We start from the raw sequence: 17,652 nt of genomic DNA on the forward strand, positions 1-17,652 counted from the left end.
CAATAGGCACATCACAGGGCACGCTGGGGAGCGCCCCTGCCAGGCCGTAAGCCCCCCGCCCCCTGTGAGGGTCAGGGCCCGCGATGTGGCAAAGCCCGAGGCTCAGAGAGGCCAAGTTCCAGCCCAAACCCACTGGGCCAGCCCCTAAGTGGGAGCAGCTGGATTGAACCCCAGAAGCCTGGCTGATTCTGCAGCAAGCAGGGGGCGGGGAGGAGGGAGGTGGGGAGAGGGAGAGGAGCCCCCCTCCTCCTCCCCAGAGCCCTCAGCCCAGGCAGGCACCTCACAGGCCAGAGTCCTGGGGTCGCCCCACCCCGGCGTCCGAGCGTGCCCCCGTCCTGCACCCCCGTGCCTCCACGCCCCGAGTGCTCCTGTCCCAGAATCAGAGACCCCAGATCCCACCCCCTGCACCCCTGCGCCCTGCAGCCCGCCCCCCCACGGCCCCCAGCCGGACCTCGCCCGTGAGGACAGGGCGCCATCTAGCGGGCAGACGGCGGATGGCGTGCAGGGGCCCCACCTGGTGAGGGGCTCGGGGCGGCTGCTCCCACTTGCACTCCTGGGCCAAGGAGCCCAGGTGGTTGGACGCGGTGAGGCAGCCCCCTAGGGAGCTGGGAGGAGAGTGGTGCCCAGGCCCCGGGCCCCAGCAGGGCCTCACCCACACTGGCCCAGCAGCCCCGGCCGCCCTTCCTGCTTCCCCCTGCGCCTCTCCCTATGATGACAGATGTCCCTAGGACACGCCGGCCTGTGCTGGTGCAGGAGGGCCGCGCTCCCGGGTGAGCACCAGCGCAGGACACGTCCCGTGGGCAACGTGAGGACTGGAGCCGGGACCAGGCCAGCACCTGGCGGTTGTGGGGCAGGGCGGGGGGCACCTGAGGATCCTCAGAACCCACCGGCTGAGTCAGGGTCTCGGATGGCCCACGGCAGGTGCCCGGGCGAGAGGTCACCCAGGCTCACGTTCTGGTCCTGGTTCCAGCCTGCAAATGCTAGTTGCCTGGGGAGGTGTGGCAGCGGCCGCGGCCCTCCGGACCCCAGGACCCCCAGGACCCCCAGGAAACAGCCTCGGGACCCCCGCTGTCACCATGGAGACCAAGCCGATCGTCCCTGGTGGGACTAAAGGATGTGCTTCCTGGCGCGAGGCACCGTGGTGACCTGAGAAGGTGGAGGACTGAGCCCGGCCCTGCCGGTCACCTCTGCCCCACCGGGCGCTGACGCTCTATACCCTGAGTGTCAGGGAGACTTGCCGCATCCGCACATCCTGAGCGGCCCTGGGATCGTCTTCAGCGCCTGTTGGAGTAACGTCAAGCCCACGGGGACGTTGCCAGAGCGGGAATGAGACCAGCCCCCCGTTCTGTGGGCCGCGGCGCCTGCGGAACGCCGCTCACCGTGGCAGGGAGCTGTGTGCGGCGTGGCCCTCGCGTCTAGAGGCTTCTGTGCATTTCCTAAGAGGTCTTCCCTGACGTGGCCACTGCCCCTTTGTCCACCAGAGACAATGGAGGCCCAGGAGGCGAGTTCCGGGGGCCCCAGGCCACATAGAGTCTAACCCAGACGGCCTGCTCGGACCCCACCATTGGTGCCTCACGGCTGACCTTGCAGACCCTGAGGGTGTCTTCTCTCCCCTTCTGGGGCGGGGCACCTTCCCTTCTGCAGCCCCAGCAAGGGGCCTGGGCTGCCCGACCCCTGCTCCCACAGGGCGGGCCTGCAGGGGGCCTCTCCCGCCCCCCGTCCCAGCCCCCGTCCAGCGGTGACACTTGCGCTCTGAGTCTGAACGCTGTCTTCCCTTCTGCATGGCAGCCACCCCAAAAACACCCGTAGGTCCCCCAGAAACGCCCATCCTGGGAGGGCCCATGACGGAGCGAGGACCGGAGGGCTGTGTGAAGCACGAGGGGGTGGGCGACCCCGATGCACACACACCCCTGAGACGTGGGCGCCGCGGGAGCCACACGGGGATCCTGGGGAGGAGCATCGGACCCCGAAGGTGGCTGGGAGGGCGCCCTGGGGCGGATTCCTGCCCCGCAGCCGGTGGCGGGCACAGCCTGGCCCCCGGGACGTGCCGCTGCCCCTCTGCCTGGGGCGGCCTCCCGGCCTGGAGCGGCCCAGGTCAGAAGAGCCCGCGGGCGAAGGCTGGGGGCGGCTGCGGCCCCGCGGATGGATCCTGACGTCGGACCCGCGGCCGCTGGGGTGGGACCAGTCTCCGTCTCGCCCCCGGGTGACTGGGCCATGGTCATGGGTTCCCCCCGGGGGGCAGGGGGCACGCTGGCCACATCCCTGCTCACAGCCCGGCTATTTTTACCAAAGCCTAATCAGGAACAATCAGCAGAAGCTGAGGAGATGAGGGGATTTGCATGATCCGGTTCCTATTCTTACATGGTAATTAAAAGTTGTTTTCCCCTTGCCTGGGCCGCTCGCGGGGTCCTCCGCAGCCGCCGAGGGGCCGCCCACTTGCACTCTCGGGCTGGGGGCGCGGGCCCGGGACGCGACGTGCACTCTGCCCCCGGGGCCTCCGGTGGGCCTTGTCCTGGGACCCCGGGCCCTCACACGCCCACGCGAGCGTCTCCTGGAGTCAGGAAGCCCCTCACGGACCCCGCCTTGGTCCCTCCTCGCTGTGAGCCCGTGGGCCGATGGCTGGACCCCCCTCAAGTGTCATTCGGTCCCAGGGTGACGTCAGGAGCATCCGCTGCTCTCCGTGAGCATCGGTGCCCGTACGATGCCGTGCTGTGCTCCGCGGGCCTCGACGGTAGCCAGCCCTCCACCCCGGGCGCGCAGGGGCCTGTGCTCAGGCCTCCGCACCCCTGGGGTCCTGCCCCCGCTTGGACTTCGGGCGAGGGGCGCACAGCCAAATTGCCAAATGGTCTGATCTGAGCGCAGCCTCCTCATCTGGGGGGGAGGGCAGGAGCCATCAGGTCCAGCGTCTTCGCTGAGGCTGTAGCGATGCGACGCGCTCCCCTCCACCGCCCGCTTTGACGGCTCGGCCCGCGCCCCATCCCGAGGAGGCATGGATAAAATTACCTGTTAAGAAATTTGTTTTAGTTAAATTAACATTCAAGTAAATGTCCCAAACCGAAGGAGAACGACCGTGGGCTCCCTGGGGTGGACGGGAGGACCACGAGTGGGCGCGGAGGCTGCGCTGACCCACGGCAAGCTCAGCCCCCGCGGCAAACCCGTCACCCTCGGAGGCGCTGAACCGATTTGCCGGAGGCGGGGCTGTGACCCGGGAGCCCTGGGCCTGTGGGGCTGGCACCCCCACGGTTTTATGGTTTTTCTTGGGGTAACACTTGAAGTTGCGTCCTTGGGGCTGCCTGTCTGGCCGGGTGGAGAGGCGGCCGCGGCTCTGGGCCTGGCTCGTGGCGGCCCCGGGCGGCTCCTACCCTGGCTGCTGGCGCCTCTGGCCCAGGCCCGGGCAGTCCCACTTGCTCGGCTCTTCCACTGACACCCACGGACCTGGGGGGAGATTTTGACTCAGCCTGAGTTCCGGAGACGAAGTAACCGGCATCTCAAAACTGGAACGGACGCCTCGCCCTTAACTGTGCTCGGGCCCCCGGCGCCACCCTCTGCAGTAACGCATCGAAACAGCTCTGAGCAGCGAGGAGGTGCAGGCCAGAGCGCCTGGCCCGCCTCACGTCACATCCCGTCACGTGGACCCTGAGCCCTTCCTGCCAGCCCGGTGTCCACGTCCCACAGATGACCGTCCCCCGACCCTCTGGCCCCCCGCCGGCCAAGCTGCACGCAGAGGCGGGCCCCGGCTCCTCCCCGGCCAGGTGCCAACCTCAGGCGAGTCCCTGCACCTTGGCCTCGTCCCCTGGAGTTGGGGGCACCTGCCGACGGGTGCACACCTGCAGGCAGGCTGGGAGCCGGGGGCCGGAGCACAGGAGGCTTGGCAAGGAGACAAGGAGCGTGGCTGTCGCCGTGCCGCTGGGGGCGGTTAGGTCCGCAGCATGTTCGTCCTCGGGCGGAGGCCGGCTGCTTGAACCCGCGGCCCGACCGTGCTAGGACCGGCCAGCAAACCCCGTCTGCAAACCGAAATGCTGAGGGGTGGGAGGAGTCCGAGATCTATCTTCAGCTGATTGCTGGGTCCTTCCCCCGGGCTGTCCCTGGAAGGAGCCCTTCCCCGTGTGTCCTCTCCCCTCTCTGGTGACAGCTCCGCGGGCTGGGGACAGAGGCTCAGAGGGGCCCCCAGACCTCAGTCCCTCCCCCGTGACATGCAGGGTCAAGGAAGACCCCGCCTAGACATGGCTCCTGGTTCGACACGGACCCTCCAATCCGATTCTGACCCTGAACTCAGAACCCAGAAGAAATCGTCATTGGTTCACTGGACAGGAAAGTTCAATTTCAAGAAGCAAAACCCCTCAATGTGCAGAGGCGCATCCACGCACTTTCCCACAGCAGCCACGGACGCTCGAAGGCACGGCGCTGGCATGTCCCCAGTGAGGTTCCGTGGGGACCCCTCCCCAGGCGCCCCTGCAGCCCCCGGAAGCCCCTCTGGCTCCGGGCCCCACGGAGGCACAGCCAACACCCCGGCCAGACGGGCCCCGGGCCGACTCCCCCTCTGCTAAGGACAGCGATGAGCCCTGGGCTCCCGGTCAGGGAGGGCGCCCCCTCCCAGTGAGATGCCCCCACCCGCGCAGGGGCCGCGGGCCAAGGGGAGGGGCTGCCCACCCGGAGGGCGGCTAGGGAGGCTCAGGTCCTCCGGCCCAAGCATGGGTAGGCTCGCTCAGAACAGAAACAGAAGCGCAGCCTCAGAGGTCACGGCGTCACTCGAGGTGCATGGCGAGGGTGCCCGGAGGACCCGCGGTCCCGCGCGTGGACAGGCTGTCATTCTTGTCCTCCTGGATCCTGCTTGGGCTTCGCTGTTCTCACCCTAATCCTCCTCTATGCTAATGTGACCTTCCCCCGGGAGCCCTGGATTTGGGCCTCGGAGCTGGGTTTGTGCTGGATGAAATCCCTGTCCCTCGGGACGGGGTGACATTTGAATTCGGGACCTCCATCTAGGCGAGGCACTCCGTTCCAACGACCTTAAAATTCCATCTTCTGCCAATATCTGCCTTTGCCTCCCGGGAGGCATGAGCGAGGCTCACCCTGTGCCTGAAGGTCTGAAAAAATTAAATTAAAAACTCATTATGGCCAAGGGAAAGTTAATAAGAAAATCCTAAGCCAGATTTATCAGCTTAAGACCCTTCTTTGTGAACCTTTATTAAACTCGCATGAATTAAAACAGACGCTTGGAATAACTTCACCCGGAGCCTGCAAAGGTTGGGCTCCGGGACCCACAGGTCTCCCCTGCGCCGTGAAGCTCCGGGGCGGCCAGACTGGGTGGAGGCGCCCAGCAGCCCGGGCCGGAGCCCCTCGGAGGCCCACCCGAGGCTCGGCGCTCACGCAGCAACCCTGGGACCCACCCCGTCGTCGAATCCAAGGGTGATGCTGCCAGAGGATGTGAGTGGTCACGAAGCCTGAGGCCACGTGTGTCGGCACGGAGGCTCATGGGGCACCCCTCCTGTCGCCGGGACCCGGCGTAAGGACCAGAGCCCCTTGTCCCGCGCCGGGCAGGGCGCGGCCACCTGCAGGCGCCAAAGCACAAGGCCTCTGCCTCACTGCTGACCAGCAGGCCCGAGGTCACCTGACCAGCTTGTGGCTGTACGGGAGGCTGAGAAAGCAAGTTCTGGAAAATAAAGGGAATTCAGGCAGGCAGCCTAACAGATATGCACAAACTGACCGTGGCAACTTAGAAAGAAAACTCTTCATGTCTCAGGAGCTGGAAACTAAACACGGACTTCAGGCACAGCTGGATCCAGGCACCAGTGGCCACCAGGAGCCTCCCTAAGCCGTGCTTCCCCTGGGCTGGCTGCAGTCCTGAGCTCAGGCACAGCTGGATCCAGGCGCCAGCGGCCACCAGGAGCCTCCCTGAGCTGTGCTTCCTCTGGGCTGGCTGCAGTCTCAGGTGTGCACGGCACCCCCACCCCACCCAACACCTTCAAGCAGGTGTGGGCACACCTAGGCCGGGACAGCGGGCACCAGGACTAAGCCACAGGTCCGTTTCTGAATTCCTGCAGGGGGCGAGTACAGGGGTCTGGAGCAGGGATCCAGGCTTGCCTGTAAAGGGCGTGTAGGAATTATTTTCACGTCTGGCACCATCCGCTCCCTGTCACACTCACTCAACCCTGCCACAGATAAGATATAAATGAGGACATGGCTGTGTGCCAATCAGTTTATTAACAAAACAGGCGACGCCCTGAACTTGGCCCTGGAGGGGGCCAGCGCCTGTGCTGGCCTGCGTTCCCCCCAAGCCGCTGAGAGTCGGGGGTGCTGCAGCCCCAGGACCAAGGATAGTGATCCTGGTCACACACACCCCGAATTCCCAAGGAGTCTGGAGCGAGCTCACGCACTGCTGGCCGCCTCCTCCTGCCGTCCGGGGAGGTGGACGCAGGTGCCCCTGGCCCGGGCCTTCAGCTGAGGAAACAGGCCCAGAGAGGCTTAGGAACCCCCAAAGGTCGCACAGCTGCTTGAGGCCAGGCCAGACCTGAGGCCGCCTGGACAGGCTCACCTGCCGGGGGACGTGGCTTTGTCACTCATGGCGAGCTGGGCCCTGGCCGGGCTTGTCCCTCCCTCTGCGGCCAGGAAGCTGTGCTCTGGGGCCGGGAGCCTGGCCAGGCCCTGTGTGTCCCTCACAGAAGCCCTGACACGTGCCGGGAGCTTTGTGTGCATTGTGCTCCATCCCCAGGCCCTTGGGGACATGCTGTGCCCATTTTGTGGATGACAAAACCAATTCTCATTCAGCACAGGTCGCACAGCCCCTGAGTGGCACCGGCCTCCTGCTATGGGGATATGTGATGCCCCAGCAGAGGGAATGGCCCTGGTGCGGCAGGCGGGGAGGGCCCGGGCAGGTGGGCGCCAGCAGGAGGCGGGTCTCCAGGAGGGCTCAAGGGACAGCAGGGCAGCGGGGAGCCTGCCTCTCCCGTCCCTCTGCCTGCCGCTCCCCCTGCTTGTGCGCTCTCTCTCCTTCACTGTCTGTCAAATAAATTAAATCCTAAAAAAAAAAAAAAACAAGTTTCAAGACAGTGAGAGCAGAGCATTGACCAAGTCCAGGCCTTCTGTGCAGGCCACACACCGGGGGCGGGGGGGGGGGGCCTGGGCGGGATCCTCACCCGGAGGGGTGCTCGGGTTTCTGGCAGCGCCACACACGGACACACACACGGCGTCTCAGCCACGAGGACCACACTCTGACGGGAGGGGCTCGCAGTAGCAAAGGCTCGGTGTTGGGTCACCCCCTGTCTGCAGCCGCTGACCCCAGCACGTTGGCGGGACCTCAGGGTGGTGGGACTGCAGACAGGACTCTCCATGCACCACCGCCTAGCTCCCGCCCCGCGAGTGTAGCCTACGGTCTCTCGTGCATCCCGGCTGTTGCTCTGGCCTCCAGGGCCAGGGAGGGAGAGGCGTGAGGGGGTTTAGGAGGGGGGCCGGGTGCGTGCACGTGTGTGTGTGTCCACACGTGCAGGGGAGGTCGGTCTGGAGGCGGTGGGTGGGTGCAGCGTGCAGCCGCGGGCCTGCTGGGGGAGCACAGCCCTCTGCAGGTGCCCGCGTGCCCAGGGAATGGGCCCCGTGGGAACCCGGGGTGCAGGGGCGGCGGGAGGCGGGGCCCCCCGGGGGCAGGTAGAGAGCCCCTCCCGACCTCCCCGGGCTTCCTCGCACGTTCTGAGCACTGTCTGTCCTTATGTCCGCAGTACTCGGGGGAGGTGCCCGAAAACCAGGTGGAGGTGGTGGTCGCGAACCTCACGGTGATGGACCGGGACCAGCCCCACTCGCCCAACTGGAATGCCTTCTACAGGATCATCAGCGGGGACCCCTCAGGACACTTCAGCATCCGCACGGACCCCGTCACCAACGAGGGCATGGTCACCGTGGTGAAGGTGGGTACGCCCCCGCTCCCCGCCGGCCGCCGTGACTTCGCCCCCATCACAGAGCAGAAGCGATGCCCGGGTAAGCGCGAGCCACCCCGACGCTCAGGGCCAAAGGGCGGCTCCCACCCGCTTGTGCCAGGGGCAGGCGCCGCGGGGACCTGGCCGCGGGGCCCCCAGGGACTCGGCGGCCTGAGCTGTGCCCTCCCGCCACCCGGAGGGCCGATGCCGTGCTCGAGCAGGGGTAGAACACCTGCGTTCCCGGGTAAGGCCGCCCAGCCGGGAAGGGCCACGGCCCCTAACGCCGCGCACCTTGCCTCTAACACCTGAGGAGTCGGCCTGTTTCCCGGAGCAGCAGGAAGGCCTGTGCCTCCGCCTCCCCGTGCGGTCCTGCCCTGGACGCGGTGTCGCGATTACGGATGCGGCTCAAGATGCGTGCGGGGGATGCAGGCGCGATGACGAGGGGCCGCTGAGGGGCTTGGGGGACCCCGACCTCCCCGGCGTGGCGGTGGAGACAGGGCTCTGTGAACCTGTCACGAATCACAGGTGAATCCCACTCTCTGTGAATTTAAAACTGGGTTTTACAACCTCCGGGCTGAGAGCAGAGGCAGCAGCGCCGTCCCCCCGAGCCTGGACCGCGTGCCTGGGCACGATCCTCAGCTGGCGCCACACGTTCCCCATTTTTCCTTTTTTTTTCTTATTATTTGCACACGGCACCTTTCTCCAAACTCTCCACTTAAAGTCTGTTTAAGGCAGCGGCCTCATCTTAGCATTTCCAGGTTAATTTTGCATCGTCCGGTGGAGACGCGGTGCTTTCCGGCATTCTCTGCAGGGGGGCGGCCGGGACGGGCATGGGAGGCGCGATCCGCCGCGCGGGGTTCGGGGGGCCGTTCTGGATTCCCACTGGCTCCTGGCTCACTCACGGCCGGCGCGGGCCAGCCCCCTCTCCAGGCCGCGCCCGGGGCCCGACGCCCAGGTCTGTGGCTCCCGGGGCAGCGGGCCCTGCAGGTGGAGGGTCCGGACCGCGCCCGGCAATGCGAGGACCATTCCGGCCCCGTGGAGGAGAGGCGCGTGGTCAGCCGGCGTCCGGCCATCGCGCAGGCCCCCACTGTGGCGTGTGGCCCAGGCAGGGCCCAGTGGCCTGGGGGGCCTTCCCGCCCCTGCGCTGCCCCCCGCAGCCCCCGCCCCCCTGGCTCATCCTGCCTCCTCCCGGGCTGCAGCCGAGCTGGGCCACAGCACCTCTGCCCACAGACCCCCAGCCCCACTGGGCACCTGTCACCGTCGCCAGCATCCTCGGGAGCCCCCTCTGCCTCTTCCCACAATCTCCTCCAATGAGGAAACCGCAGGCTCAGACCAATCAGCCCTGTTCTCCTGCCTACACCCAGACCTCCCCTTTTGAAGCGGAAAAGCCAAGAACTGGCCCCTTCTGCTCTCCCCTCCCCAACCCGCCCAGCTGTAAGGCTTGCAGAGGCAGTGGGCGAGCTCTGCCCAGACGCTGAAGCAGGGCCGGGGGGGCAGGAGGGCCGGGGGGCAGGGGCCCAGGGTGCAGCCCCCACGGGCCCTCCCTCCACCAGCCCCCGGGCCTGCAGGCAACAGCTCCCCGAGCAGCAGGGCACGGAAGCGCCTGCCCCCCGCCCCTCCCCCTGTGCCCCCCGCGCGCCCCACACTGGGCAGCTTCCCCTCAGGCCACAGGCCCAGCTCCCGGCCTCTCAGGAGAGGGTCCTTGCCGGTCTGGGGAGGCAGCCAGGCCGAGCCCCAGCAGTACATCCAGCCAGTCTAATTGAAACTGGTGGGCCAAATTACCTATCGATTTCTCCATTACAAATATGTTTTATTTCACCCTCCTATGGACGTTTATCGGCCATAATAGTCTTTCTGGAAGGCATTCGCACTCAGGCTGGTGACACGATCTTAATGCATGACACGCGATGCTCTTCATGTCCCCCAGGGACGTGAACCAGTAAACAGGGAGAGAGATTTCTTCCTTTGGGTGGTTTGTTCAGAGACAAAACCACCACAGTTTTATGAAACCACTGAAATGGCGCAGCCCCTCCCAGACTGTCCGAGGGTCCTGGCGGAGGGGCTGGAGCCATTGGCAGCTGCTGGACTCCGCGTGGGTGCGGGGGGTGCACCCTGTGGGTCTGGAACCGTCCAGAGCCTGGGACGGAGGAAGCAGTCCGCACCGGGGGGCAGAAGCCCTGGGCCGTATCTCTCAGGTGAGGGCTTCCAGGTTATTCTGCACTGGGAGCCTCATCCGACCCCTGCCCGCAAGGCCATTGAGGGTCCTGCCGGGGTGGAATCTGGGCGCGTGGCCCCCCACAGATGCGCCTGAGCTGCACCCGGCATCGGGCTAGGTGACGGGCCTCGGGGGTGGACAAGGGAGGTGTCGCGTCCCCCTGCCTGCCCCAGGCTGACCCACAATGGCACCAACGCCTCCTCAAGGGGCCGGCGGGGCAGCGGAAGGCATCAGAGCGACAGGGCGTGTGCCACCGAAGGACATGGTATCTCATGGCAGGGCTCCAAGGGCCTGCGGGGACCACCCTGCCCCCCGGCAGACAAGGACATCCCGCCTGGAGAGGACGATGGGGCTCAGCCCAGAGCCGCCCTCTCTGGAGGGTATTGGCCTCCAGACCCCCTCGAAGGGCCAGCTTCGGGCTTCCAGAACCCCCGGGCCCCGCCTCTGCTCTGATTTAGCTTTCAAAGCCCTTTTCGGATCTACTGCTCACCTGCAGCGGGAGCTGAGAAGGCAAGGGTTTGATGCACCAGGCATAAGATACTTTTTTTTTTTTTAAGATTTTTCTTTATTTGAGAGAGAATATGAGAGCATGCACAAGCAGGGGGAGCAGCAGACGGAGAGGGAGAAGCAGGCTTCCCGCCGAGCAGGGGCCCCGATGTGGGACTCGATCCCAGGACCCCAGGATTGTCACCGGAACCCTGGGGGCCCCCCGGGCACCCCCAGGTGTAGGATTTCTAATGCTCCCTGAGTCAAAGGCTGAGCCGCTGGGGGACCCGGGGGGGCTGGCTTGGGTCAGGTCAGCGGAGGCGCCGCCAGCCGCGAGCACAGGCTCCTGACCCTGGCGCTCTTCTGTTCACGGCGAAGATCTCCGGGCGCCCCGACATGCCGGGACTGGTCTCTCCTGGCCCTGCAGTCGGGCCCTCGCTTGCCCCCCACCGCCTCATCGCCGATCTCGCTCAGAGAGGTTTGTAACTCCTGAGGTCGGGATGCGTCACCCTCAGAAGTAGGCTTTGCGTCCACGCCCACGCCCGTCACACCTGCACACGCCTGACAAGGCAGCCGGCTTCCCTTCGCGTTCTCCAGTTCGAGTCTGTCTTCAGTTTCCCTTAATTTTCCCAAAAGTGACTCTGCTGTGGCTTTTCAGATCTGGATCTGAACAGGGTCCCCACCCCCACCCCCCGCCATGCATTTGGTTGTAACATGTCTTGAATCTCTCATGGCCTAGAACATTCCACCCACCATTGGCCTGCATGGACGCCGGGCCAGCTGGCCGATGCAAGGCCCCACGTGCCGCGCCGTCCGACCACTTCCTCGCGGGTTCTTGTTCCTCGTTCTCCCTCCCGCGCTGCCGGCAACCTGGGATTTAGATCTGCGGGGGCCCGTCCGTGGGGAGGAGCTCGCGGCTGAGGCTGGGTCACGTCGCAAAGCCCATGGTGCCCGGTGGTCCCGCTCCGGTCACCTGCACCCGACGGGTGGGCTCCGGGGTGCAGCCTGTTCCCGTCGTCCCCCCGCAGTCGGCCTTTCCCGGCCGCAGCGTGATGCTTGTAGCTGCACCTGCGCGGCCCCCCAGCCTCCACCTGCTGGTTCCTCGTCTAACCGTGATCCTTGGCCACGCGACGTCCTTTGTGAGTGAGCACGAGGTGGTGCTCCTCAGATTGTCATTCCTGGGCTAGACTTAGCACAAAAGGGCGTCCCCTCGTCGACAGGAGCCCCCCGGCGTGCCTGTGAGCGGGGCATGGAGGTCATAGAGGGACCGCAGGGCGCTGCGCTGCTGCTCCGGGGGGGGCGGGGGGGCCGAGAGTGCAGGTTGCCTCGAGGAGCTGCGAGAGGCCAGCCCTGCCCTGGGGACCTCAGCCTAGGGACGCTGACTTATGACCTCCAACCTCCGGAGCCGTAAGACAGCGAGGTTGTGTGGCTCCAAGCCACCTCGTCGGAACAGGGACCTCGCACAGAGTCCAGCAGCAAAGGCGGACGGAGGCTTCGGGACGGCCACGCTGCCTGCTGCCACCCCGAAGGTCCCCCCGTGATATTTTGGGCCACCTGGGTCATCCCGGGCCATCTCCCGCTGCAAGACCCCGACCATCAGGCTCACAAAGCCCCCGTGCCCCGGAGGGCGACACGGTCACAAATGCCAGATGTTTGGACCCGATGTCTTTGGAGGCCATCGATCGTTCCACCAGAGCAATAAGCAAACTCATGAGCGTGTGTGGGTGTGTGGGTGTGTTTCCACGTCCTCGGTACCGTTAAGACTGCACGGATTTGTACGTATCCGTATCGGGTGTGCTTAGTCAGCCGCTGTCGTTGCCGACCTTGCCCCCGGCGAGTGGGAGCCCACCCACCCCCCCACCCCGCCCCGGCCGGTCCCGGGGTCCTTCCTGGGTCCTTCCGCCACCAGCCTGTTCCCGAGCGCTTCCGTGCACTGTGGCCCAACCGGGGGAGGCGCCTGCCTCACATCGGAGCCCCCATGGGCACCGCCGCCCTCCATGTGGCTGGCCCCTCGGCCCCCGAGGGAAGCAGGGAGGCTTCCCCCCCCAGCACTGCCCATCCTCACTGTCTCCCCGTGTCTTCCACTGATTCAAACGGCCGTTTCATTCTAACCTAACAGCGGAGGATTTTTACTTAAATTCAGTGACTCCATACTTCTGTCTCCTTCCTCTTACACTGAAAAATCTGACTTCGGAACCACGTTGTCACAAGCGCTGATTCACTTTTCCCTGCAACATGCATAAAAGGGCGCTCAGAATAACGAGCCCAAGTCATGACCAACCGTGCGAAGACCAAGGGAGCTTAAGGCTTCTGTGCAACGACCGTTGTCCTTAAAATCGATCCCATCAGGAACTGCCATCTAGACGCTGCGCTGGGCACCTGAAATCGCTCTGCTCCGGGGAGTCATGCTGCCAGCTGGTACATAGTCTCCCTTTACTCCAGTTTGCCTGCGGTTTTCAGAGGTCACGTTGCATATATATAATTTTATTTGTGACGTGACTCACAGCTCCGTGCCGCAGCCCTGCCCCCCACCCCGTGCCGCCCCTCTGCAGGCAGGGGACCATCCTCACGCGTTTTCTGGTTCACTCGTGTGGTCTTGGTCTTCCTCTCTGCAAATAGGAACAAATACAAATTCCGGTTCCTGTCCCTCTACACCGAAGGCCGCACGCTGCGTATCTACCGCTCATCGGCAGATCCTGGAGGTCTGTGCACCTCGCTCAGTGGGTCTTCCCCGCCCTTTCTGTCCTCACAGCTGCAAACTTCCAGCCGCCCTGGGCTTCGGGGCTGTCTCCTGTGCGCATCCTCCAGGAGGACACAGCGATCCCGCCGGGAACCTTCCTGCGCAGAAGTTCCCTTGCGTGTGTGGCAGCCTGGTCTTTGAGTCGCTACGTGTGGCTCCGCATCTCAGGGCCCCAAGTGCCTCCGTGCAACTTCCCTCCCTCCCCAGAGTGTGGGGAGCACCGCAGACCATAGAACTGTTGTAGCGTTTGTCATTCGGGGTCCTGGCACCCCAAGAGGGTGTAGCAGGGGATCACGTTAGTGCAGGAGCCACGTGCAGGTGAAGAGCGCCCACAGGCCAGTGTCTGAGTGTCCTGGGGCCGCCATGACAAATTACCAGAAACAGGGGCTGGGGGTTAACACAACAGGAGAGAAGGCCCGCTGCACCCAGGAGGGCACCCTCGACAAACAGCCCTGGAGGCCTCGACCTGCTGAGAGCTCGGGCCGTGAACGGCTGCCCCCCGGGAGCTGGGGCCCCCAGGAGCCCGGCTATGGCCAGGCCCTGGCATGATGGGAAGGCACGTTGGGGGGGCCTTTACCCCACAGGAAGCCAGAGACGAAGCAGTCTGCACACGGCTTCCCTTGGGACCGGTGTCCTGGGCAGGGAGCCGGGTGGCAGGAGCAGGAGGGGACCGGGGAGGCAGGTGCACGCCAGGCAGCCACGGCCACCGCCCCCGAGCCGGCCCCCAGGCACCTGCGCCAGCTCACCCCCTTGGGCCTCTCGTTGCAGGCGGTCGACTACGAGCTGAACCGAGCGTTCATGCTGACTGTGATGGTGTCCAACCAGGCGCCCCTGGCCAGTGGGATCCAGATGTCCTTCCAGTCCACGGCAGGGGTGACCATCTCAGTCGTGGACGTCAACGAGGCGCCCTACTTCCCCTCGAACCACAAGCTGATCCGCCTGGAGGAGGGCGTGCCCAGCGGCACCGTGCTGACCACGTTCTCTGCCGTGGACCCTGACCGCTTCATGCAGCAGGCCGTGAGGTGAGTCTGCAGAGCACGACCTCCCCCCACGCCCCGCCCTCGGGCCTCGGAAGGGGCCTCCCCCCCCGGGCTCCCTCGCTGCCCATACGGAGGAGCCGCCTAGCACCCAGTGAACCCTGCAACCCGGAGGGTCTCTGGTGAGCTCTCAGCGGTGTCCCCGACCCATGTCGTCTCTCCAGCGTTGCCAGGGGCTCCACCCCAGAAGGTGGAGAAAGCTTTCGGGACCCAGGACCCCGTACTGGGCTGGGGGGAAGCTCCCCGGCGTCCATGCAGGCTGGGGGACCAGGGGCGGGGCTGGGGCTCGGGCCACCCTCCCTTCACCTCCTCACCTCCTCCCTCCTCAGATACTCGAAGCTGTCGGACCCAGCCAACTGGCTGCACATTAACGCCACCAACGGTCAGATCACCACGGCAGCCGTCCTGGACCGCGAGTCCCTCTACATCAAGAACAACGTCTATGAGGCCACCTTCCTGGCAGCTGACAACGGTGCGCCCCGCTCCAGGGGGTGACTGTGGGTGGGGGGCCCGCCCAGCACTGGAGAAGGTGGAGGGGTGAGGCTGGGAGGCCCCCGTGGTGCCAGGTGCCCCGTGCAGTGCCGCAAGCTGCCCCTCGTCCCCCAGTGCCCCCAGGCCGCCCCCTCTCTGCATCCGGGGCTCAGCTCATCGCCGCCTCCAGGCAGATACACGCCCCTCCGCTCTCCTGCGGGGCGCCCTCGTGGGCACCGGGGGAGCCGGGCCGGCAGCAGGGGGCCAAGCTGCGTCCAGCCTGGTCTCGGTGGAACATGACCTGAGCAGTTTTTGAGTTCCCATGGGGTAGACTGAGGGCAGCTGAATGACACACGCTTTGGCAGAACGGCCCGGTCGTGCCGACTACAGGCCAGGATAGGTGGGGGCGGGCCTCCCCCAAGCAGCCCCTGGGGTGCCGGCCCCGGGGCTCCGAGCACCCACTGTCCAGGCCCTCGCAGCCCTCAGGGAGCAGGGGCCCCGCGGAGCTCAGAGTCGGGCAGGCACCGTGTGAAGCCGCACACGGCAGCCGGAGCCCTGGGGCTGGCAGACGGTGATGGTGAGACCCCCCGCCCGAGCCAGGATGAGGAGCCCCAGGAGCTGGGGTCGCAGGGTGAAGGTGACCCCGGCAGGGGTGAGGCGGGCTGGGCAGAGGCACTGGGGCCTTCAAGGGAGGCAGACAGTGCCTCACGGCCGGGCACTGGACTCCCAGCCCCGAGGCCACCGCTCCCTGGACCCAGGGACCCAGGAGGCGGCGAGGCCCCCAGCCCCGTACCCAGCCCACTCTGCATGGGAGGGGAGAGGCAGTGAGGGAGAAGGAGGATTCTAGAGCCAGGGATCAGTGCCAGCACCACTGAGGGGTGGGAAGAGACCTGACCGCTCCGTGCCTCGGTTTCCTCCTCTGTAGAATGGGGATGAGCCCCCCTCTCTCCTGCAGCTGCGAGGATTAGGTGCGCCGGTGTCCTCAGAGCCCTGGGAGCCGTCGGCCAGGAGCCACATTTTACTGCAAGGGAGGTTGGGAAATGCGGCCCAACAGCTGGGCAGGGTGACCTCAGATAAAATCTCGGGGCTCCGGTTCTTCTATCAACGTCAAAAGTGGGGAATGGATATTGGGGGACAGCTCAGCAATCTCTTGCCCCAGTGAGATGAATGAGAAACAAGTCCACCAGACACTTTCAGGGAGTAGGTTCTGGAAGAAAACAAAGCAGGGCGAGGGAGGGAGGGGCCGGCATTTGCAGCTGTGCTCCTGGGGAGCTGACTGCGGACCAGAGGGAACAAGCCAGGGGGAAACAGCGCAGAGAGGAGACCCAGAGTTTGGAAGCAGCCCGCGCAAAGGCCCTGAGGCCGACCTGTGGAGGTCCGCTCGGGCAGGTTCTAGGTCAGGGGTGCAGCCCAGGCCCCGGAGCAAGCGGAGCCCTTGCACAAAGGCTCGTTCTGCGGCAATGAAAGCCGGGGCCCGGTAGCCACCCGCCAGCCTCCTCCCTGCCTTCCCTGACCTACGGGACCCAGAAAAGCCGAGGCCTGGCTGTGGCCGTGAGGTGCACCAGCCCTGGTTGCGGGGAGCAGCGTCTCCTCCAGAGGCTCAAGTGGCTGCATTAGGAGGTGGTTTTGAACAAACCCGGGGCCGACGCAGCAGAAAGCCGAGAGGACGGCGAGACTGTGAGCAGGGTGCATGCAGGCTGTGGGGTCCCTGGTCCCCCCCACCGTGCTGGCCGGCACCCACGCCATAGCGGCCTCCATGGCCAGGCCCAGCTGCGCCCTGGCCCGGTGCTCTCATGGGTTCCTGAGACCGTGAAGACACGTGCTGGGCCATATGTCATAGGTGCCTGCCTCGGCTTTGCCACCAAGGGGTACTGCAGCCGGAAGATCTCTGACCCCAAGCCTGGGGCATCTGTGTCGCACGCACCCACGTGCACGCGGCCCTGGGCCAGACCTGGGGGCTCAGGGAACCGACGGGGCCCTGGGGTGCTCTGGGTGTGCAGAGCAGGTCCGCACCGAGGCCTGCAGGCCGGGAGCCCCGGAGGCCCGCTCGCTGGGCTGGGGAGGCACCCAGGGTCCGCATGTGGCTCAGGGCTCCTGGCCTCAGGCGCCTGCAGGGTGGGGCCAGGGAGACACGGGGGCGTGGACAGGGTCGCGGGCTATGGAGAGACGGGGAAGTGGGTGCCGGCCCCACAGGGCAGGGGTGTGGGTGCCTAGTGCTGGGCATGGTGGGCACCATCTTCTGTAGCTGTGCACCAGTACAGCTCCATGTGAGTGCTCTATGTGGGGGCGGCTGTGTGTGTATGTGCATGTGTGCATTGTGGGGGTGTATGCACATGGGTGCTGTATATGTACATGTGTGTGCGTCTGTGCATGCCTGTGTAGGGGTGTGTATGTGCACATGGGTGCTATGTGGGTGTGCATGGGTGTGCATGTCTGTGTATATGTGTGTGCCTGTGTATGCGGGCATGTGTGTGCACGTGTGTGTACGTGTCTGCGCCTATGTACATGGGTGTGTGCACATGCATGCATGTGTGTATGTGTGTGTACACCTGTGTGCCTGTGTGTGCATGTGTGTGCCCATGTGTATTGTGTGTGCATGTGTGTACATGTATGCATGCCCATGTGTGCATGTGTCTGTGTGTCTGCATGTGTGTGTGCACCTATGTGCATGTGCATGCTTATGTTGCATGTGCGTGTGTGTCTATGCCTGTGTGTATGCCTCTTTATGTGCATGTGCGTGCATGTCCACCTCTGTGCATGTGCATATGTGTCTATGCCTGTGTGTACATGCATGTGTGT

At 65.4% G+C, this 17,652-nt stretch overlaps 1 protein-coding gene across 4 annotated transcripts in view; it reads left to right on the forward strand.

Moving 5' to 3' along the window:
* Window positions 1-17,652, forward strand: part of CDH4 (cadherin 4) — a 508,943-nt gene that overhangs the window by 486,954 nt on the left and 4,337 nt on the right. For all 4 annotated transcript variants that reach the window (XM_077873791.1, XM_077873793.1, XM_077873792.1 and 1 more), the window contains 3 exons: window positions 7,710-7,895; window positions 14,114-14,367; window positions 14,712-14,854. In XM_077873791.1, the coding sequence (XP_077729917.1) occupies window positions 7,710-7,895; window positions 14,114-14,367; window positions 14,712-14,854 (583 nt within the window). The remainder of the gene's footprint in view (window positions 1-7,709; window positions 7,896-14,113; window positions 14,368-14,711; window positions 14,855-17,652) is intronic.

The sequence above is a fragment of the Canis aureus genome, chromosome 26, assembly GCF_053574225.1.
Source record: "Canis aureus isolate CA01 chromosome 26, VMU_Caureus_v.1.0, whole genome shotgun sequence".
In the NCBI taxonomy this organism is placed as follows: Eukaryota; Metazoa; Chordata; class Mammalia; order Carnivora; family Canidae; genus Canis; species Canis aureus.